The sequence below is a fragment of the Sinohyriopsis cumingii genome, chromosome 1, assembly GCF_028554795.1.
Source record: "Sinohyriopsis cumingii isolate HCF-2022 chromosome 1, ASM2855479v2, whole genome shotgun sequence".
Taxonomy (NCBI): domain Eukaryota; kingdom Metazoa; phylum Mollusca; class Bivalvia; order Unionida; family Unionidae; genus Sinohyriopsis; species Sinohyriopsis cumingii.
Window position 1 is genome coordinate 55924238 of NC_142961.1, and position 25586 is coordinate 55949823.

General features: G+C 33.3%; 1 protein-coding gene across 8 annotated transcripts in view; it reads left to right on the forward strand.

Annotated features, from left to right (window-relative positions):
- Positions 1 to 23883, forward strand: part of LOC149806905 (ornithine decarboxylase-like) — a 142233-nt gene extending 118350 nt beyond the window's left edge. For 6 of the 8 annotated variants that reach the window (XM_089959440.1, XM_089959488.1, XM_089959467.1 and 3 more), the window contains 3 exons: positions 792 to 928; positions 17169 to 17380; positions 22787 to 23883. In XM_089959440.1, coding sequence (XP_089815566.1) covers positions 792 to 928; positions 17169 to 17380; positions 22787 to 22931 — 494 coding nt within the window. In that variant the 3' untranslated portion in view covers positions 22932 to 23883. Of the gene's footprint in view, positions 1 to 791; positions 929 to 9408; positions 9594 to 15046; positions 15172 to 17168; positions 17381 to 22786 lie in introns of those variants that run through there. The other 2 variants (XR_016421262.1, XM_089959501.1) reach the window with 2 other exon arrangements.
- The last annotated feature ends 1703 nt before the right edge of the window (positions 23884 to 25586 follow it).

Below are 25586 nucleotides of genomic sequence, written 5' to 3' on the forward strand. Positions count from 1 at the left end.
AAAGGATCTGATGAGAAAAGGTGACTTATGGCTTCATAACTAAATCATCTATGAAAATTCGAACCCAATAAATAAAATTAATTTACAGTAATTAACCAAATGGGTAATTACCTTTTCCAAATCATTTATATAACAATCAACTTAATCAGTACAATTAGTTTTATTGGAAGATGTGTAGACATCTCCATTTATGAACAATGTAATCTTTATCATGTGTCTTCATCACAAAATTGCCAAAAACCTTCGTGTTCAACTGGATGAAGCAGTCATTTTATACATGTTGCAAATCACAGCAACATATTTGAATTTACTAATAAACCCTTAAAATGTTCATCATCCAGCAGGGAAGTTACATTGACATTTGTGCCAGAACTGGAATAAACAAAGAACATATAATGGATGTCTTTTAAATCCAAAATAATGAAAGAAACACATCCCAAGATAGAGTTCTGCATGGTAACAAAAATGTTCTGTTTTTTTATACAAATGTAGTGGTTATTTTGTTTAGATGACAGAGTTATTGGGTGAAATATTTCATGCTGTTTACTTGAGGTGGCTGGGTAAAGAAGGTAAATGATGTAAGGAGATTTTGATGCATGGAAAACAAACAAAACTTGAAAAGCAAGTTTGCTGTTTACAAGAGGTGGCTGTAATGGGAAGATGCACGGTAATTAAATTGACTAATTTCAAAATTCAGTAAATGGAATATTTCATTAAGAATTAATAATTGATTTAATTAAAATATTTTTTTTTGCACTTATTCTGATTATTAATGAATTGTTTGCCTTCAGATGGAGAGCCTGCAACTCTTTCAAGTGGCTCAGACGAGCCAGCCATGATGTACTACATCAATGACGGTGTTTATGGATCATTTAATTCCCGTATAAACGATCGTGATCATGATCATGTTGAAGTGCTTGTTCCAAGGGTAGGTTCTCTTTATGGTTGATTTCGGTACATGTATGATGTCTATATATTAATATGAAAATGATGTGGGTATTGATTTCTATGGTATCAGCACATGGCAAAAGGGTATTTCTTTAAAATCACCCTATGGTCTTTGGAATGTAGAATAGTCTCAATGTGAAGATAAACATAGAGATTTATGTCTGCACATATTTTGAAATATCTTATACCGGAAACTCATTCTTATAAAATTGTATTTCAGAGCTTGTGAATTACTGCATTAAAATTTCTTAACCTTGATAAAGCTGAATCTTTTTATACCCCAATAAAGCTGAAACATCCATTACCTCCCCATACCTAAAGCTGATGTATGAGGGCAAAACATAACTTGCTTAAGTGGCAATTATAGCATAAATGAATCTTGATAGGCTATGGAATGAATGAAAAGAAATCCTATGGAGATTTAAGAATTAAAATGATTAATGCTACACCAACTGTAAGTATAGTTATCAATGGATACAAAAAGCTAAGCTAAACTTAAATGATGAAATTGTTTGGAAGAATAAAAAAATTACAAACATTTTCTAACCTTTGTATTATGCCATTCTCAGAAAAAATATAAATATAACAAATATCTATTTTTGCTTGAGGTTATATGAACCAAAAGTCACAATAAAACAAACATATCTTATTTACCTTATATATTGAGACATGATAAAATAATTTTTTTTCTTCCTGTCCTAGAACGTATGGTGAAACTATTTTTCACCTGGGCCATATGTCCCAAGACTTAAGAAATTAAATAAATTGGTGTTGAATTTGCATCCTCCCACCCCCCCCCCCCCAGCATGTTGTAATAAAATAAACAAAATGTTTATTTGATAATAAAATGAAAGAAACTATCCCTGTAAATGAGGAGTGACATGAAAGATTCTGACAGGAGATCAAGGCAAGCAAGTGCAGCTTCAAACCAAATCGAATAATATTCAAGGAAACTGAACGTTAAAGTTTATGGGATGGAGGAGGAGGAAAATGAAAGTCTGAGAGAGAAAATTTTGAAATTGGTGAAGGAAGTCACAAAGATTAATTCGGATAACAGGGACATAGTGGCTGTGCATAGTATCCCAGGCCGACAGGAACAACCAAGGTCAGTGATTGTCAAATTCTGGAGTCTGGATTGTAAACTTCAATTATCATGAAGCAGAAGGATTTTAAACAAAACAAAGGAATTAGACTGGTAGAGAATATGACCAGGATGAATACTGAACTCATCAATAAGTTATCCAGGCATCAGGAAATTGACAGTGCATGGTACTTTAATGGATCTGTGTATGGTAAAACCAAATCAAGAAAAAGGGTAAAATTTGACATCTATGACGAAATTCATGAGAAAATTAGAACATAAGTCTACTATGCAACTCTATGAACTCATGAAATTGACCAAATAGGTATGTGAACTTTCATTTTAATATTCCTTTTTCTACTCTAATTTGTTTTAATATTTTTATATAAGTTACTTCTTTCCCTCACCAGTTTTGTCATTAATAAATTTGTTTATTTGCTCATCCATTGTGTTATATCTCTCCCTAATCAATTCACTCACTAGTTCATAAATCATCTTTCACTCATATACACATTCATTTACTCAGTCGTATACTCACCTTATTCAACACTACTCTTCCACATTCAATTTTTCAGTCTGCCATTCTTGCTCATTCATTCAGTCACCCACCACTTCCATGTATGCTCTCATTCATACTTTCTTTTTCTTCCCTTTTACACCTTCTTTCATTCATTAATTTTTAATTTATACTCTTATTAATCTGTGTCTATTGGTTTGCAAAACTGTCTTAGCTTGCTGCAGAAGTCTGTCAGAGGTGCATAAGAGTTATCGCAAATGGAGTTGCTTCACTTGTTGTCCATCGTATACTGTATCAATGTTAACTGTAGCCAAATCTACAGCATGTACTGTAACACCATGTATGATTTTATTATGGACGTTTGTATTTTGTGTGAGTGTGAGTGTGAAAGCCATGCATATGATAAACTCAAGGTGATAATTACTTCATACATTCCTGTACAAGAACATGTATATGTAAAATTTCTGCTGTTTTCATGGATAATACATAAAAATTATATCTATAAATGTTAGAGGCCTGCAAGGTTCAGTCTTTAAATGAAGGGATATTTTCCACTGGGTAAAACAAAAGAATGTATCTATAGTATGCTTGCAAGAAACTCATATTACAAAAAATGATGAAATATATTGGGCAGCTGAATGGGGATACAAATGTTTATTTAGCCACTGCTCTAGTAATAATGCTGAGGTTGCAATAATTTTTGGAAATACTTCTGAATTCATAATCATAGAGAAAGATGTGACAGTCAAGGGAGATATTGTTATCTTAGATATTACAATTAATGGCAACATAACTCTTGTGAATTTGTATGGTCATAATGATGATAATCCTAGCTTTTTTTAGAAAGTTAAAAGAGGAGATCTCATTTTTTGAGAACTCATCAGTTATAATGTGTGGAGACTGAAACACTGTTCAAGACTTAGATTTGGATACTTATAATATTTTACATGACAAACACCAACAGTATAGGGCAGCAATTCCAGATCTGAAAAATGAATTGGAATTAATTGATCCCTGGTGAAATTCCAATCAAGACTTAAAGATGTATACCTGGAGGCAAAAATCTCCCATGAAACTAAGTATATTAGATTACTTTCTTGTATTGGATGACATTCATATGAATACAGCTGATGTGTGTATCTTACCAATTTGGTATAAGGCTGATCATTCAGCTATTGTTTTGTTGTTGTTGTTGTTGTTGTTGTGGGGTTTAACACCATTTTTCAGCACACGATAGGCTATACATGGTGGCCAGTATTAATGGCGGAGGAAGAACCCAGGAGAACCCTGGAAAGAACCACCGACCCACGAGGAGCTACTGGCAAGCTTTCTCACATACCCACATTGGCTGAATCTGAGACTCGAACTGCCGCAGACAGAGGTGAGATGGCAGTGATCCGTAATGGAGAGTGCTTTAGACCACTCGGCCACTCGCGGCCCCCAGCTATTGTTTTGAGCATGGCTTTTTCAATGTGTCCAAGGGGAGAAGGATATTGGAAATTTAATGCCCAACTATTGAAGAACATTAAGTATACTGATTTGGTAAAAAAGTGTATAACTGACACTGTAAATGATTATTGTATGGGGGAAATAAAGATGACTCTCTCCATGTTTCTCTTTCCTGTAATAATCAAATGTTCTTTGAAATTTTGAAAATGAAAATAAGATCTGAAACTATATGTTATTCTATTAGGAAAACAAAAGAGAAATGGGAAAAATTAAAGAAAATAGAGCAGGAAATAATAAAAATTCAGGGGGGACTGTCATATAACATAGATGGGGAAACTGGAAAATTTAGAGAAAAAAAATCAGAATTAGAGGAATCTAGGAAAAAATTCATAGAAGGTGTTATATTAAGATCTAAAGCTAGATGGTATGAATTTGGGGAAAAAGCACAAAGTACTTTTTAAATTTTTAAAAAAAAGAAACTATGTCAATAAGACAATAAAATAAAGGAAATTATTTTAGATGATGGGACAAATATATCTGACCAAATAGATATTTTAGAAGCTCAAAAAGAGTTTTATATGGAATTGTACAAAAAGTAGAATTGCTCAGTTTGATGATGAGGCTTTTCAAGAAACTTGAAATAGATTTTTTAATCACAATATTAAACTTAGTCAAGAGGAAAGAGAATCATGTGAGGTTCTGCTTACAATTAATTAATTCAGTATGTTTCTAAAATGGATGGAAAATGGAAAAAGTCCTGGCTCGGATGGATTCACTGTAGAGTTTTATAAATTCTTTTGGAAGTCTCTTGGGGGATTTATATGCAGGTCATTAAATTATGGATATACTGTAGGAAAACTTTCAGATTTTCAAACTTAAGGAGTCATCACATGTCTACCAAAGGAAGAAAAAGACAGAAAATATTTTAAAACTGGAGACCTATATCACTTTTAAATATTGACTATAAGATTGCTTCAGGAGCCATTGCAGCTAGGATTAAAAAGGTTCTTCCATCAATAATCATTGATACTAATAAATGATATATGAAGGGTAGATTCATTGGAGAAAATACCAGGTTATTATACGATATCATGGACCAATTTGAGAATGAAATTAGATATGGTTTATTATTGTTAATAGACTTTGAAAAAGCCTTTCACTCAATTAACTGGACCTTTCTGGAAGAAGCTTTACAATCTTTTAACTTTGGTGATTCCATTTGTAATGGTTTAAACTGTTTTTTAATGACTTTAAAAGTTGTGTTATAAATAATGGGCATATGTCATCCTTTTTTAGACTTGAAAGAGGATGTTATCAGGGAGATCCCCTTGCACCTTATCTGTTTATCATTGGGGTTGAGATTTTAGCTATAACTTTAAAGCAAAATTTGGATGTATGGGGACTAATCTTTGACGTCAGTGAATACAAATTGGGTCAGTATGATGATAATGCTTTTATTTTTCTTGATGGATCTCAACTTTCTCTTAAAGCAACTATGAATATCTTGCAAGGTTTTTTTCTATTATCTGGACTTAAATGCAACATAATAAAAACAAAAGCTATCTGGATTGAAAACAAGAAATTTGCTAATGAAAGAATGTCCCAAAATGGGTCTAATTTGGCCCTCTTCTAACTATACATTCCTTGGCATAGATTTTTCTCCAGATTTACAACAAATGGTGGAAATTAATTACATGAAGAAACTAACAAAGGCAAAACAAATACTGGCAAGCTGGAGTCACAGACATCTGTCAGTAGTTGGTAAGGTAATTGTTGCAAAAACTTTTGTTCTGTCCATATTCATATACCTTTTTTCAGCACTTCCAAATCCATCAACAAAAGTTGAAGGAAAATTAAATCGCACATTATTTAAATTGAATGGGGTGGAAAAGTAGAGAGAATAAAACATGATATACTAGTATCCTCAGAAAACGAGGGAGGACTAAATATGATACACATATTTTCATTCATTAGGTATATTAAGATAATATGGGTACAAAGATTTCTGGAAAAGTAAAATGGAACATGGCAGAATTTAGTCAATACAACTATACTCAGAAATAAAAAGGATATTTGGAATTTAGGGAGAAGGAAATTAGAAGAAAGTAGTAAGCTCATTAAAAACAGTTTTTGGAGAGATGTAATTTTCTCAGCATCTAATTGGAAAGAGGAACTGCAAAGTTCAAATGAGTATCCATGAGTATTGTAAATTTTGTCCCCCGTAAAATGTTCTTTATTGTTATCATTTATTCCTTTTTTTCATCGTGAGCAATATAGAATAAAATATGTCTGAGAACTCAGTATATGTACTTACTTAGTCATACATACTGAAGCATGTATTGCATATGTCACATGCAACCTGTTGTTCTTTGACATGAACATAAAGAAACAAATCATATTTGGTTGTACTCTATGGTTTGAGTATGCTGACTGAAAACAGGAACCAATAAAATAGCAAACAAGAGGAAAATAATCAACTGATTGCTTGAAAGCATCTGCCATTCACTGATGACATGGTGTTAGGTGCAAATTAACCAAGACTGGATTATAGTCAGGTTAACTATATGTCGGTATCTCACAAATAAAAATCTCATTTGAAAATACATTCACTGAATACAAAGGACAATATTTTTGCTAGCAACTTGCAAAAAGTGTTATTAAAGCAAGTTGAATTCATCTGAATTCAAATAGTCTTTTTAGCAATGTACAGTCTGCATATTGCCCTTGCCACAGTACTGAAACTACTCTTCTGAAATTAGTTAATGACCTCTCTGCTTTGGATATTGGAAAGATTACAGTACTCACCCTCCTTGATTTGTTTGCAGCATTTGACACAGTAAACCATGAGATATTACTTCACTGTCTCCAGCATGTATTTGGCATTCATGATACAGCCTTACTGTGGTTTAAGTCCTACTTGGTCAACAAGACACAAATTGTGTCTGCAAATGGAATACACTCCAGCCCAGTTGATAATATGTTGTGGTGTTCGATAGGGGTCTGTTCTTGGACCTGTTCTATTCATTCTGTACTCTCAGCCACTCTCAAGTGTCATAGATCATCATCCAGTGTCTCACCAATTGTACACTGATGACACCCAAATATACAAATCTAGCCACTCAACTGAAGTTGAAGCTACCATCAAGGGTGTAGAGAGGTGCATTTCTGATGTGAAATCATGAATGACATGTAACAAACTGCAGATAAATGATGATAAAACTGAAGCCATTCTGATCACAACACAAAGTCTTTCTCATTCACATCCTTTACCTCAATAAATATCAGCAACACCAACATTAAATTCACACAGTCAATACGAAACCTAGGTGTTACTCTTGGCAGTACTCTCACATTGCACCAACATGTCATGAACATATGCAAGGCTGCATATCTTGAGCTGAGATGCATCAGCTTGATTTGCAAATATCTTTCAGTTGATGCCACTAAAACACTTGTGTGTTCATTAATACTTTCAAGACTGGACTGTTGTAACTCAATTCTGTCTGGTTTGTCTCAATATCTACTCCAAGAACTTCAAAAAGTTCAAAACACAGCTGCTCGGATCATCCTTAGAGTACCATGATCAGAGCACACCTCTCCCCTGCTCTGTACCCTACACTGGCTATCCATTTGATCCAGAATCAAACACAAAATTTGTTCTCTGTGCTACGTTTCACTGATGGACTCATGTCCAACATATCTATCTGACCTCACCCATGTGTACACACCAGCAAGATACTTACGCTCCTCTTCTGACAATCATATACTCATTATTCCTACTATGAAAATGAAGTCATATGGACAATGTTCTTTTGCATATCAAGACCCAGAAATGTGGAACGAATTGCCCAGTGAAGTTAGACACAAAGTCAAAGTGATCTCATTCAAGAGTGCTCTAAAAACTCACTTATTTCGACTGCAAGAACAAACTTATAGACCTAATAATGTTTCCTACCTTAAATATTCTCAGCATGTTTTATGTTTTCTAATTTCATGGTGTTTGTTTTTTGTAATCATATCATTATATGCATTTTTTATGTTATAGGTGTTGTCTAATGTTGTAAGGTGCTTAGAGCTTCTTAAGATTAGATGCTATACAAAGTTCTCATTATTATTATTATTATTGCTGTGTACATTAATTACCCACAGACATCAATGCCCATTTGTATTAATTATGACTACAAATGCCAAGCAAATAGAAACCCGGGTGGTAAGTAAACACAATTGGCAGTGAGCAATAAGCTCATTGTTTGAACTTACCGACAAAAGTTATTTTTATTACAAAGCAAGCCATCCTCAGAAGATGACTTTGGATACTTTTAAGCCAATTTTTAAAAAAGGATATCAATACAAAGGTTATTTTATTACAAAGCAAGCTGACCTAAGAAGCCAACTTTGGATTCTTTTAAGTGTGCCTATTTATTTATTTTTTTTTGAATATACAAATTTGGCTGACATGGGGAAGCTAACTTTGGTTCTTTTCACCAGTATTCATGGGAAGTTTGAAAATAAATTGAAACAATGGAACAATTTTTAAAGTGACACAATATGGACATCAATGACCCAGCATTGCCCAGAAGATTTGGAGAAAATAAAATCATTTCATGAATTCTTGAAGGCCAGAAGAGAAGTAGATGATTTTGCAGACAATATAATAATTAACATGGATAAAATTCCACTGTACATTGATCTCATTCCTGGATGGACTGTTGATAAGATGGTGGTTGTGATAATTATCACAACTGGTGCAGATTTTAAAAAATCTGACTTTATCCCTTGCAATTTCCGCTTCAGGACCATGATAATTCTGTGGCATGAGAAAGCTTAAAAAAATTATTCATGCACCAAAAGATAGGATTGTACATGTGTAGGAGAAGAGTTGGGCTGATGAGATGATTCTGCAGTGGATTGAAGAGTTTTATCTCAAGTACACAGTTTTGTATTTTTAAAAATAAAATTTCAGTTGGAGTGCATTTTCCGACATATAATTTTCGAACGATTTAAAAATGATATGTCCCAAAACATACAGTACACAAAAAAATTAATTTAAAAATTAATTTATGGTGTCCCAACAAATACAGTTTCCCAACATATACGGTAAATACGGTATTTTCAATTCATGTACATTATCAACAAGACTTAATTCTCAATGTTCTTTTTTGGCCACTTCTCTCCATTTTTTTCTCCAATATCTCCAAGTCAATGCAAAACCAAAGTTGTTGCAAAAATCCGAATCTAAATTTTTTTTAAAGTTGTGAAGGATTAGTGATAATTCAGTTACTTTAAATTACATTTGCAACTAGCAGAACTTGCAATGCTCTTAATGATTCTTTTGGGTTGGATGTAGTTTATAAATCAATCAAACAATACTTTCTTCAGTTTCAAGAAATAAAAACACAGTTCACCTTTCTAGTTTTCAGCGTAATAGAAGAGATCTGCTGCAGTACCATCGGTGGCAGTGTCTGTGTCTGTGCATTAAAAAATATATACATATGTAAAGCCTTTTTAATCTCAACCATTTTCTCAACGTTGTTCGTGGGCTGCAGCTGGAGCTGGTTTCATAGCATCCAACCACTGACGAGAGGTTCAACTTTGTACAAACATGTATGTTATTTGTATATTCATGGTTAAGATTTTGCATTTTGCTCATGTGTTTTGCACCTGGAGTGCATAATGCTATTCCAGAAAATATGACACTAAGTGAGGAGATGAATCTTAAAGAGTACAGTAGAACCTGTCTTGAAAGACCACCCTTTCTGCCTAAAAAGGTATGGTCTCTCAAGGCAGGTGGTCTCTTATAACAGGTCATAATGCTATATAATCAATACATTTGTGCATTGAGAATATGGTCTCTCAAGACAGGTGATCTCACATAGCAGTGGTCTTTCAAGACAGGTTTCACTGTATTACTCCCTCATTGCAAAAAGTAGGTCCTTGTCACCCATATGTGACATTTGAAGTTCTTTGATTACATTTTTGTGTTTTAAATTTATATCTCTTTTCACAATAGGTGGTGGTATGAAGTACCATACCATTATGCATATTTAATTTAATTATTTGTTTGTGATTTGTTGTGTGTTTTTAAATTTTCATTACATGCTATTGTAACATTGTATGCTGGACTTGACCTTGTCCAAAATTGAGTTGAATTCTGCTTGACCTGATGGATTTTTTAAAATTTCATTTTATGAAAACAACTAATACATAGCTAAATTATTCTCTCTGTGTATGGACTTAATATCAGGATCTTTATTAAGAGAAGAAGTAAATATGTTTATTTGGGTCAAAGTTTTGTCGTTTCCTAAGTGAATTTTACATAATCCAGGTTGTTTTGTTAATATCAGGATAATTCTAGAAGGTTATTTTCCATTAGGTAATGATTTTGTTTAGAAAATGTTAATTGTGACCTGAGGTCAAGTAGAGAACTATATAATCTTGTGATTGTGAGGACTTGGTTATTCATGCTTTAACATCTAACACTTTCAAGTTGTATATTACATGTTGTGACTAGTAGTTTGGGGCTGGAATCTATTTTGTTCCAATTATTGAATTCAAGTGATTATTTTCTCTGGAAATACAGAAGATAAAATTCTTGGATAGAGACATTCACTGGAATTTACAGATATTCAAACCTGGAATTATATTTCTGTGATTCAACAAAAGACTGTTGACACATCAAAACTTTAATAGCTACCACAGACATGTCATTGACTTTAGTTTTGGGATTTTTTTCTGGACTTTTTCTGAATTTTTTTCAGGACTTTAAATTACTAGAACTTGTGTCTGTAAATCTTAGATTATATTGGGATTTAATTCACAATTCAACAAGTTCTTTTCTCATTTTCACTTTGTATTCCTTGGAAATAAATTATTTGTTAAATTTTACAAAGCTTGATGTCTTTCACTCGTTTCTGTTACTTATTTTGAGAGCATAGACTCGTAACAATACCCGTACAACAAAAGATCATTGTGACCTACTTCACATTTTACAAGCTAAGAATTTTGTGTTAGCTGATGACCATATAGGCTTTCTGCACACTGCATCTTATATTTAGGATCATGGAACTTAGAGGATGATTATTTAGGAGTACGTCTTTAATCATCACAAAATCTGGTCACCTTGACCCATATTTTGCACATCACTAACTTTGATTTAATTTTTTGTTTTAACTTAAGATGCTAGAAAATCATAAAAGTAGATGATTATATACATCTCTGTTAGTTCTATACCAGTACAAGAAAAGGTCACTGTGACCTACAATTCACATCTTAATGTCTTCGGTTAATTTTTGTGTTCAGCTCATGACTGAATAGGTTTTATTCATGTTATGTGCATACTTAATTTTATCTAAAATATTGACATTTGGTGAACACAAGTATCTTGGTAAGCATTACTCACCCCTTGCAGAAGCAGGTCATTATAGCCCATATTTTATGTTTCACTGATTTCATTTACATTTGGTTTGATATCCATTTTTTTTAGCTCTGTTCATGCTAGAATCAGGAATTAGTAGTGATGATGATAAAATGCATTATTTAAATACCACACCCTTACAACAAAGAAACTTATTGTGACCTATATTTAAAATTTTCCTGGTTTTGTTTGGATTTCTGGAAGTAGGTCATAAAGCACATGAGTTTTGAGAATCCTGGTTCTTGATATTAAAGGTATCTCAGTTATCTAAATTCCTTGCTTAAGTGTTCAGCGACTTTGTTGAATTTATTTTCTTTAAAGTTAATTTATTTGGTGCTGTTTGTTTGTATCACAGAGCTTGATAAAGTTTGTATGCATGTCTGTTGGTACTACACCTTTACAACCAAAGGTCACTGTGACCCATATTTTATGCTTCAGTAACATAGGTGAAAAATATGTGTTAAGATGAGATTCATATTAAATTTTCCATTTTTGACCAGTGCATTTTGGAACAGAAATAAATGTTTATTTAGTGGTAAATTTTGCTTATTAATTACTTTTTTTTGTTTTGGTTAATTATTTTGTTTGATTTGTTTGGTTTAATTGTATAATGAGCATATGAATGAGTATAAGAATTAGAGTGGACCACTGTATTTAATGTGATGCCTAAACAGTAGTGGTGAATAAATGTAATTGTTAGGCCTGAATAATGGTTCTGTTATGTGGTGTCTATGTCATGTTGCATTGTCCAAGAACATCATGATTTGTCTATTCTGTCAACCCATGATTGTTTGCATTAATCATCCATTTAGTGAATGTCTGTAGTCATCCATGATTTCCTGTTAGCTACAAGTATCACTGGCAACTTTGTAATAATAATTTCCTTAAAGCAGTGTGGTTTCTCTCAGCCTTGTCAATTACAAGTGGTATCAATTTCGAACCCATAGTGCTGCATTCAAACATCACTATGTGTGTGTGTGTATATATATATATCAGTGTTTCATTCTTTGCCTTGATTGTCCATCATACAATGAGACACTGAATGGATTAACTATCAGTGTTACATGCTTTGCCTTGATTGCCAATCATACTATGAGACACTGAAATGGATTAACTATCAGTGTTACACGCTTTGCCTTGATTGCCCATCATACTATGAGACACTGAATACATTAACTATTAGTATTCCTATCTTTGCCTTGATTGCCCATCATACTATGAGACACTGAATGGATTAACTATCAGTGTTACATTCTTTGCCTTGATTGCCCTTCATACTATGAGACATTGAATGGATTAACTATCAGTGTTACATGCTTTGCCTTGATTGCCCATCATACAATGAGACACTGAATGGATTAACTATCAGTGTTACATGCTTTGCCTTGATTGCCAATCATACTATGAGACACTGAATGGATTAACTATCAGTGTTACATGCTTTGCCTTGATTGCCCATCATACTATGAGACACTGAATACATTAACTATTAGTATTCCTATCTTTGCCTTGATTGCCCATCATACTATAAGACACTGAATGGATTAACTATCAGTGTTACATTCTTTGCCTTGATTGCCCATCATACAATGAGATACTGAATGGATTAACTATCAGTGTTACATGCTTTGCCTTGATTGCCAATCATACTACGAGACACTGAATACATTAACTATTAGTATTCCTATCTTTGCCTTGATTGCCCATCATACTATGAGACACTGAATGGATTAGCTATCAGTGTTACATTCTTTGCCTTGATTGCCCATCATACAATGAGTCACTGAATGGATTAACTATCAGTGTTACATGCTTTGCCTTGATTGCCCATCATACTATGAGACACTGAATACATTAACTATTAGTGTTCCATTCTTTGCCTTGCTTGCCCATCATACAATGAGACACTGAATGGATTAACTATCAGTGTTACATTCTTTGCCTTGATTGCCCATCATACAATGAGACACTGAATGGATTAACTATCAGTGTTACATGCTTTGCCTTGATTGCCCATCATACAATGAGACACTGAATATATTAACTATTAGCGTTCCATTCTTTGCCTTGATTGCCCATCATTCAGTGAGACACTGAATGGATTAACTGTCAGTGTTACATGCTTTGCCTTGATTGCCCATCATACAATGAGACACTGAATAGATTAACTATCAGTGTTCCATTCTTTGCCTTGATTGCCCATCATACAATGAGACACTGAATTGATTAACTATCAGTGTTACATGCTTTGCCTTGATTGCCCATCATACTATGAGACACTGAATGGATTAACTATCAGTGTTACATTCTTTGCCTTGTTTGTCCATCATACAATGAGACACTGAATGGATTAATCTATCAGTATTCCATTCTTTGCCTTGATTGACCATCATACAATGAGACACTGAATGGATTAACTATCAGTGTTCCATTCATTGCCTTGATTGCCCATCATACAATGAGACACTGAATGGATTAACTATCAGTGTTACATGCTTTGCCTTGATTGCCCATCATACTATGAGGCACTGAATGGATTAACTATCAGTGTTACATTCTTTGCCTTGATTGCCCATCATACAATGAGACACTGAATGGATTAACTATCAGTGTTACATGCTTTGCCTTGATTGCCCATCATACTATGAGACACTGAATGGATTATCTATCAGTGTTCCATTCTTTGCCTTGATTGCCCATCATACAATGAGACACTGAATGGATTAACTATCAGTGTTACATTCTTTGCCTTGATTGCCCATCATACAATGAGACACTGAATGGATTAACTATCAGTGTTATATGCTTTGCCCTGATTGCCAATCATATAATGAGACACTGAATGGATTAACTATCAGTGTTCCATTCTTTGCCTTGATTGCCCATCATACTATGAGACAATGAATGGATTAACTATCAGTGTTCCAGTCTTTGCCTTGATTGCCCATCATACTAATCTTGGTTCTATAGTTACCCTATTTTTTTTATCCTTATTGCCCATAGTAATAATGATAGTATCAGTAACAAATCTTTTACCAAGGATTATTGGATTTAGTATTAGTTATCCATGAGTGATTATAACTTCTTTTTGGACTAATCAATGACTAATTTATTGCCTAATTTGTTTGAATAAAGTCTTATCAAAGCACTGTTTTTACAAAAATACACATAGATTAGCCTGAAGTAGTTGAAATGTTACAGAACTGAATTTTACCAGAATGGATCAAATACTATATTTTGGTGTTACAACAAGTGACCAATGCTCAACAGTCAATTAAACAGAGTAGAATTGGTTATATTTTAACCAAACTTTGCATGCAGCTTGATACTGGTGAGATCCTAGAATGAGTTTCATTTCAAGTGTGCTGTGTTTTCCATTAGAGGAGTTTTTGTATGGTACCTTATTGCCTGCCCCAATGTTTAATTTTTTTCAACATAACGCTCTTAGGGATTTTCGGATTTCAGCCTGATCTGACACTAAGGTGACCTTGAATGAGTAGGATTTCCAGTGTTGACTGCTTTTCTATTGTCCTAAAGGATTTGTTTCCTTGTGTATCATAACTTTACCAGTGATTGTTTGATTTGAATTTGGTATGTCATTTATAATAATATGACCTTGGATGATTTCCATTTACAGCTTTCCACATTCTGATACAGAGGAGTTATGGCGTCTGATATCCTGCTCCCCTAGACTGGTTTCATCATCGTAACTTCACATGCAAATCATGGATGCCAAATCAATTTGATGTGCAGCTTATTTTTGTGAGATTTTGGAGAAGTTTTATATAGTCTATAGTATACCTCCAACGACATTTAATTTAAAGAATATAATTGGTGGAGTTGTAGCTGTTTGTTCAGACTTTGATTGCTTTTGAGGGTCCAAATATTTTTTGTGTAGTCTTTTAAGTCATAATTTAGAGAAATTCTGGCCCATGCTGACCTGTAATGGCCAAGCAATCAAATAATCATTGGATTTTAGTCCAATTTTCTGTGTATCTTATATTATTGGACTCGTGGTTGCATTTGCCATTATTTTGCACCATTATTTTATCGAACTCTGGTGCATTATTGATATATACATCCCTTTTGTATCCATAAAGTTGCCTTGTTTAAAACCTTCATTAGCAAGTTGATGTAAATATTGTCATATGCAATGCACCCATCACAAATAGTTCTAATTTTTTCAAGCTTGTCTACATTAGTTTTGAAAGTATGATCAAGTTAAGTTTTAAAGGACTATTTGTTAATGCCCTGCTCAACAAAGTTGGCTGAGCCCTATTTTTAATCATTCTTTGCCCCATCAGCAGCATTCATTACTGAATGTTAACTCCACTGAAAATTACTGAATTTTAAACCAAGTTTGGTGCTCAGTTCTATAATTATAATGATCTAAATAATTTTGTATCTTACCATCTTAAGATAGAAGGACAGGTCAACAGGAACTATAACTCCTCTAAATGATTTGTGGAGTTATGGCCCCCTGCTTACCCGTCCTCCTGACTTTGTTTCCACAGCTGGACATTATCAAGGGTTGTTATGTTTTGACCAAATTTAGCATGCATCTTTATACTAATTTTATTTCCCCTGCAAGTGCCATGGGATCCCATGAGATAGAATTGGTTACGTGATGAGCCAGTGAATGGTCCAGCATGTATGAGTCAGTACTTTGTCTATTTCTTGAGTATAAAATTTTTGCAACTCTAGCATTTTACAGCAGAAGTTTAACATAATTGCACTTAGCATGGAATGAAATTAGAGGTCAAGAGAATTCAGTTTCCAGCACTCCTCATTTTCTTTTACAGGAGTCCCTAAACCCGACTGCCTGTCCTCCTAACCTTGGTTTCTGCAATATTACTGTACCAGAACTGGCTGGATTGAGAAAAAAAATAGCAAAAAAAAATAATTTGCATGCAGCTTTTTTTGAAAAAACGTTAAAAGATTCTGGTTTTGAACATCACACCTGAATGCCTGTCTACCCTGTTTTGGTCTCCAAATCATATATTTTTTTAATGATTGCTAAATTTCAATAAATTTTATTGTGCACCATTATTTTGACAAGATGCTGAATCAGTTGGCTTTTCAGCAGTACATGTCATGATTTGTAGGAGTTATTTCCCCTGGATGTGCATCTTGCCCTTACTTTAAATTGCAACATATAACACTGGTATCTGTGTATTGTAATAATATAATTACACACTGTGCTTTAACTTTAGTTGTAATCACCTATGTAGCACTCCTCTAAGTCCTGGTTAACTAAAGTTACATTAAATGTTGGAGCATTGTTAGTTCAAAATTTGTACAAACACTGGACAATAGCATACTCCCTCTTTTCTCTTCTTTCCACTGCTGTTTTATTGTTTACATCAGTATCCTGGATACTAGTTTTAAAAAAAATATTTATTTCTGAGAATATTGCAGTATCTTTTACTAACAGATAAATGCACATTTAAAGCACTGTTGGCAATAAAATTGGTCCTTATCATGTGATAAAGCAACAGATATGTTAAGGTAAATGCTATACCTCGGTTTGTAAAATTATGTGTAACCAAAACAATGTGGCCTGTTGCAATCATGATTTTTATTATTATGTTAAATGTAATAGATTCTTTAAATGAGCAACTGAAGTTTAAAATTTGATAAGAAAAAGGTAAATATAAAATTAATAAAAATATACAAATGGACCAAGCAAAAAGATTCAGCGACACAGAATGTGTGTTGCAAATTAAAACTTGCTAAAAATGTATTTCTGTTGCCTACAGGAACAAGACATGAGCCTGAAATATGAATGTAGTCTGTGGGGTCCAACCTGTGATAACCAGGACTGCATCAAGGAAAAGATTCATCTTCCAGAGCTGAATATTGGAGACTGGCTCTATTTCCCATTCATGGGCTCATACACCACAGTTCTTGCCTCAAACTTCAATGGGATGCCACGACCAATTCACTACTACTATTGTCTTGCAGACGTTTGGTGAGGAAAATTATAATTATTGTTAGCTGGATGTTAATGAATCTTAGGTGACAAATGAGATGTTGTCAAGACATTATGGTTCACTACTATAAATTGTTTAAGGGAAGCCTTATCTGTGTACTGTGTTATAGATGGGATCGTGTTATACTGGAGTAAACTGCTCTTCACAATAATATGTATGTTTAATAATTATGATAGGGTACATTTTATGGAAACAAATATTAAAATTACAATTTATGAAACAAAATTATGCAAATAAGTATGCAGCAGCTTCAAACTAACGAGTTGCAAATTAAAATTGGATCAATGGCTGTAACTGTGTTGTATATACAAACAAAAGAATTACCCACTATAATTGGATTGATGACTGTTCCTGTGATGTATATACAAACAAAAAAGAATTACCCACTAAAATTGGATCGATGACTGTTCCTGTGATGTACATGCAAACAAAAGAATTACCCACAAAAATTGGATTGATGACTGTTCCTGTGATGCATATACAAACAAAAAAGAATTACCCACTAAAATTGGATCGATGACTGTTCCTGTGATGTACATGCAAACAAAAGAATTACCCACAAAAATTGGATCGATGACTGTTCATGTGATGCATATACAAACAAAAAAATTACTCAATATAATCAGATTAATGACTGTACCAGTGCTGTATATAACAAACAAAAGAATTACACACTATAATCAGATTAATGACTGTTCCTGTGCTCTATATGCAAACAAAAGAATTACCCACTATAATCAGATTAATGACTGTACCAGTGCTGTATATACAAACAAAAGAATTACCCACTATAATCAGATTAATGACTGTTCCTGTGCTCTATATGCAAACAAAAGAATTACCCACTATCTTTGGATCGATAACTGTTCCTGTGATGTATACATAGACAAAAGAATTACCCACTATAATTGGATCAGTGACTGTACCAGTGCTCTATATGCAAACAAAATAATTACCCACAAAAATTGGAATTGCTGTTCCTGTGATGTACATGCAAACAAAAGAATTACCCACAAAAATTGAATCGATGACTGTTCCTGTGATGTATATACAAACAAAAAAATTACCCATTATAACTGGATTGATGGCTGTACCAGTGCTGTATGCACAAACAAAAGAGTTACCCACTATAACTGGATCGATGATTGCACCTGTGCTGTAGATACAAACAAGAGTTACCCATTATAAATGGATCGATGACTGTTCCTGTGATGTATATGCAAACAAAAGAATTACCCACTAAAATGGGATCAATGACTGTTCCAGTGCTGTATATACAAACAAATGAATTACCCATTATAATTGGATCAATGACCGCACCTGTGCTGTAGATACAAACAAGAGTTACCCACTATAATTGGATCGATGACTGTTCCTGTGCTGTATATGCAAATAAAAGAGCTACCAACTATAATTTGATGACTGTGTCTGTGCTGTATATGCAAACAAGCAGGTGAATTATGTTATGGTATTGTCCGTCCATCTGTCTGTTAGTATTTGCTCCTCCAGCTCAATATTGTTTCATGGATTGGTGAGATTTTCATGAAGCTTTTCCCAAACAGAATGTGAATTCACTATTTTTGTTGGGTACCAGTTATTGTAGATTTTGTACTTATATGCAAATTTCATTTCTTAGAAAACCACAAGAATTGAAACTCAGAAATAAACGAATTTATAGTTTCTGTTGACAAGATCATGTGTTGATTACCAAAGAAAATGCCCGCTGCACAAAGTACATGGTTACTACATGGAAAAATGTAATTCTGTCACGTGTATTCTTGTCTGGAGTAAGACCTTTCAGCCACTGTGGATATTTTTAATGAAACTTTGCTGAATTATATATATCATGACTAACTGGTGTATTATGTACCAGAGCCACACACCCTGCCTCAAGGTCAAGGTCAGGCAAGTTAAAATACTAATCTGGGATTGTATCCTTGTCCAGACTTTAATGCACCTTTGAAGATTTTTGATGATACTTTTGTCACTTAGTTATCATGTATAGACAGTGTGTAGGCTACGATAGCTGTGCCCTGTCTTAACAAAATGGTAAGGGAGAAAGTAATTCCATGACTGGTATCTTTGTCTGGAATACAAGTTTATATATCATGGCTTGACAGTGTATCACATACTTAAAAGCCGCCTGACCCCAAGGTCACAACCATGGAATGTATATATAAGACATCTCTCCATATCCATTAGTAAAACTTTTGAACCACTGAAGATATTTTAAAGAAACCTTACTGGGGCACCAAAATAAAGGGAATTAAAGGTTCTTTCAACTATACCAAAGACACATGTGGTCTTTTTTAAATAGCCAGTATAACCAGTGAGGAAAGCCGGGGAACTTGTTTTTATTTAAAATTCTAATTCTATGCAAAATATGAAACTGTAGACCGCCACCTTAAAAGAAATATAAAAATGTATGCAATTATTTTTCTTATTTAAATATCATTATGTATGATGTTTTGAATAAAATGGTACATTAATATTGATGTCAAGCATAAAAATAAGCTAATTATGTTAATTTTGCTCTTGCTTACATAATTTGCCATGAGGCATGTTTGTGTGAGTAGTGACCTTAATTATGGGGAAATTAGAAGTCTTAGAATATAGGAATAGAGTCAACTTAAATTTAAAACTGTTGCATTAAGTAAAAGAAATATATAGTGAAAATGTTTCTTTTCATTTATTTGCAATAAATATTTTAAAAAAATGATGAAAGAGAAGATTCACTTCTTCCATATTAAACAATAAGCAAATATTTTACACTTTGACCTTTGACCTTTAAGAACCTCATCTGTTCCATCCCTTTTCAAACTGTAAAATTTATTGTTGACATCTTAGGAATAATTCTGGCTAGTTTCGTGTTCCTGTCTTTCAGCATAACATTGGTTGCTATGTAATGTGCAATTTTAAAATACCTCACTTTTCATTGGGGAGGTGGGGCTGGTCTTCTTAGAGGCCCTGACACTAATAAATACTGTTCTGTGGGGATAAATACAGGAGGATTATTGAAAAGGACTGTTTTGATGCTTGCAAAATAAATGTTTCAGCCATACAATCAAAATTAAATCATACAATAATAATAGTACCTATGTTCTCTTTAAGGGGACGCTCACCAGTTATTATGTACTTTTGAGAGAGTGATGTATGTAAGGTGAAGTTTTTTGTATTTAAAACATGCACAGTGGAGAGAATGTTGGCATATCTCATTGCTATTTTGATGTAATGTGGCTGAAATTTCTTTGGATATTGTACTTTTGGAAATTGTACATGATCTAAGCACACTGCTAACTAAAATGACTGCTCCCTTGTGCTAAAAAAGTCAGCCTGAATTAGTCTAAAGTACACTATCCATAGCAGCTTTTAAAATAGGGAAAATGAATTTTGCCAGACTAGACATTACCAACATCTGAAAGTGCAATGAATGAATTACCAAATATAGCAAATGTAAAAAAAAGTTATCAGCTCCTTTTTATATAAGTAACCCCTGAATTTCAGGAAGTGAAAATGACCAAGTGGAGCTAGCACTTTTTTGAAAGTTGCACATCTAGAGTAAGGCCAAGCAGTATACTCTATAACCCACATTACACCCATCAATCATACACCAAACTAAAGGGAATTAAAGGTTCTTTGAACTATACCTAAAATATACATGGTCTTTTTTAAATAGCCAGTATAACCAGTGAGGAAAGCTGGGGAACTTCTTTTTATTTAAAATTCTAGCCCGATGCAAAATATGAAACTGTAGAGTGCCACCACTATGTTTTAAATCTATAGTGTATTGCCTATACAGTCGAACTCCCCACTTACAAGGGCAAGGTCACATCAAGGGACAATGTAATCGAATGACCTATTTTTATATGTAGGCTATCAATCAACATTCTATACCGATATTTCAATGAAATTTTAGCCAGGTCCACTCCTTAGCATACAACAGTCAAGTCCCTAGCTCTAAGGTCAAGGTTATTGGGAGGGAAAAGTTTACAATGATGGGCATATCATGGTACTCTTGTTGTATCTGAAATTTGAAGTTGGAATTGATTACTTAAAAAAAGCAAAAAACCTAACATTTAACCAGAAAACTTTTTTAAAGAAATTTGGTTGTTTTACAAGCTAAACTAAAAACATACTGCCTATTTCATCAAACTATCTGTTTTATAAACCTGTTTTATCAAATCTTAAAGGCAATCTGTTTATTTTGTAATTGTCCATTAGATATATATATTGGACAATGAATCTTAGAAATACCTACAATAGTGAACATCACGAATTCAAGAAGGACTACAGAAAATAGTAATACACTGTATTGGAACAAATTATAGGTGATAATTTTAAATCACTGGAGCAATATATTGATTTTAAAGATATAAATAAATGGCAATTTATTAAGTACAAATTGCTAAGTGAAAATTCTGTAGCAATTGTTTTGCAGGATAAAATGATTTAAAATATTGTCCTTACTTTGTAAAATAATTATCTTAAGAAAACTGGAAGCAAAAAATCTGAAAATGCAATAAATGAGCTTCTAGAACTAAATCTTGAAAAACATTTTATGAACAACAAAAATAAAATGGAGTTTAATTTTCTAAAATATGAGATAAGAATCATTTGATACAGAAATTATTTAGATTCTTGTTTCACCTTTTTGTACACTCTGCTTACCTACAGATGTGTACATGGTATTGTAAATTTGATAAAGCATTTACGTTTACACCTTACTTTTTAATCTCTGCTTGAACATGTCCTTCATTGGAGTTTTAAATTGTATTCATGAAAAAATTATATGGTTTAAAGATTTTTTTTTTTAAATACCCAAAAATATGATAACTGCTCTTTCCAATTACTGAGATTACTTACAATAACTATAAATTGTAATTATTGCTTAAGAATAATCAATCTATTTTCTTTGATTCTTTCTTTTCTTGGATGAATGAGCATAACTTCTAAAGAAGCAAACTACGAATGTCATCAATTTTCCCACTATCGAATAATAATTATAATAATAACAATAATAATAGGGTCTTTATTTGCTAAACACATACATTTTCACAAGTATAAATTATATTTGCAAATACTTTAATCACAGCTTGAATTATTGGACTGGTTGGCATGGTGTCAGGATGATATGGGTGGGACATGATGCTTCATCTCTACATCACTCTGAACTGTCACACTGCAGACATTATAGCGATATGACTGAAACATTGTTAAAGCTATGTTTAAAAAAATCCAAACCAAATCACAAAAGTTTCATGCTTGTTGCAACAAAAAGTATAATATTCATGGGTGCAAATCAGGAAAATACAAATACTTTTTACAGAATTGTCTAATATGGAATGATATCTGATTATAATCATTTCCCTTAATATTTTTGACAGGCATGAGATTTACCCAAAAAAACAGAAAAAGAAACAAGCCTGCATCAAGCAAATACCACAAAATATGAAGTCGGGCCACACTATTCAGGAAGTTGCTGCCACTGATAACCTCGATAATTTATGTACTACCTCCACCCCACAGTAGATGTCTTACAAGGAATGGTACATGATGCCATAAAGTAATAAATTTATCTTTGTAAAATGTTTTCATTTTTCTTTAATACTTTCCCTATATTGTTCCCATGAGAGATGAATTATCCAAGTTGTCACAGAAGTGCCAGTTGAATCAGAAATCTTGTGTTGCATATATGGATTAATATAAAGTTTACATAGACATTTATTTTTTTAAATGGAGAAAGTTATTAGCATAATGGTGACAATACTTGAAATTGTTAGAGATAGGTATGGATAAAAATCACAGACATGTACATAAAAACATTCAAGTATACTGGCACAAGAATGACAGCTTTCAGTTGTGCTGTTTGTATTAAATGCATTAAACTGTGTAACAATGCATAGGATGATGTTAATAATATTTTGTATTTTATGCTTTATAATGTTTACTGTGAGACTTGAACTTGCGTTTATTATAGACTGTTTTATTTATTTAACATCCTGGAAAAGGATAGTTTAATGCAAAGCATATTGCTTGGAAATTAAATGCTCTGGATATGAGGGGTTTTATTTGGAAGAAGTTTATTTGATCAGTCTGAAGTACATTTCAGTGTTTATAGTTTTTATGAAAATATTTTGTGGTTGTAGCAAAATACAAAAATCACAAAATCACAGCTAATATTCGATAAAACTAAAATGCAGTTTGTGGGCATCATGTAGTAACAAAGATTCAATGCATATTAATCCAATTAACAAATAATTATTATGTTCCATGATATATAAACAAAACTTACCATGGATAATATTATTAATCTTCAATACAATCAAAATTTGCTTTGAATTTTCAGTGCGTACATCAGCTTGTAAATGCTGTCAATGAGTGATATACTGTAAAGACCTACTGTTTCACTGCTGACCTTATACGTGCAGTCAAGTTCATTGGCTACATGGTACTTTTGAATAAAGTTTTAAACAGTTTACAATGACTAAGTGTTGTCCTTTTGACTGAATTACCTAATGATAAAACATATTATATTGACTTCATTTGTGAAATACTGGTATCTGCCAGCCTGGGGCCTGTCTAAATATTTTTTCTTTGAGCACTGAAATTTTATGTATGTATGTATGTATGTATGTATGTACAGTGGTCAGGGAAGGCTATCAATTTGTTCATGGGATTGAGGTTAGAATATTACCTATAACAATGTTTTTAGTTGGGATGGGATATTGTCTGTAAAAAAAAAATGGGGAGGGGTGGAAGTTGGCTAGAATTTCTTAGCTGGAAAGTTGCCGTTCCTATATCACTACTAGCTTCTTTATTATGACTTGAACATATTTATGGTGTTCCCCTACACCATCATCAACAAAATCAGCACCAAACAAAGGAATATGTTGAAACATTTCTACACGTATATTTCATTGAATAAATGAAAGAATCACCATAATAAGTATGCATCCCAAAAGGGACTCTAAGTGCAGAAATGGTAGATTTTAATGAAAATACATGAATTAAAAAAATGATGAATTATAAATCTTGAAGATAGATATAGATACTTGAGAAATGTATTTATCTTTTTGTCTACTCATCCTTCTTTACCATTTTAGTCATTCTCCATGTTCAAAGATTTATGAGTTTGAAAACACAATCCAAAAACCGACAAGTATGCATACAGTTGCAGTCTTTTTTACAAGGCAATAGAAATGGTCTGTACTGATATCACTCTAAATTATAAGACTTTTTTGTCTATTATATATGAACATGGTGTGATGAAATTTGACAGTGATCACTTCTTGGTGGAGTCATTCAGAGACATACGGATTTAGTCCATGAACAATCTTTGAATTATAAGTGTGAGAAATGATGGAGATTTTGCACATTCAATGTCTTCGTTATTTTTGTAATATTCAAGTACAGTCAAGCTGCTGCATAGTAGTCATCAGTTCAGTCTCTGTACAGTAGTCATCAGTCAAGCCTTGGCATATTATTAATTAGTCAAGCTTCTGCATAATAGTCATCAGTCAAGCTTCTGTATAGTAGTCATAGGTCAAGTTTCTGCATAGTAGTCATCAGTCAAGCCTCTGCATAATAGTCATTAGTTCAAATCTGCATAATAGTAAAATCTAGCCTCTGCATAGTAGTCATCAGTCAAGCTTCTGCACAATAGTCATCACTCCAGTCAAGCATCTGCATAGTGGTCATCATTCAAGCTTCTGCATAGTAATCAGTCAAGCCTCTGCACAGTGTTCATCGGTGGGTTTGCCGAAATTCCCCAATAGCCAAGCAGCCTTTTTACAAAAGTCTTCCAACTGGGTTATACATTGTATAATAGTCATAGGTCAAGCTTCTGCAGAGTAGTCATCAGTCAAGCCTCTGCACAGTGTTCATCAGTGGGTTTACAAAATTTCCACATTAGCCAGGCAACCTTTTTACAAAAAGTCATCCAGTTGGATTATACATTGTATGAAGGAATGTAAGAACTGGCAAGGGAAAGATGGTGCAGAATGTAATAATCTGACAACAGATAATAGACCATACACATCTTTCAGCTTACCAGGCCAAAGGCCATGTAAGAATATGGTATGACCCTGCATGCATTGAACATTGACAATCATGTGTCTGTTAGAATTTGACATCTACTTCAAAACTTCTTAGTTTTTCATCCTACATAAAAAAGTGTTTCTCAGG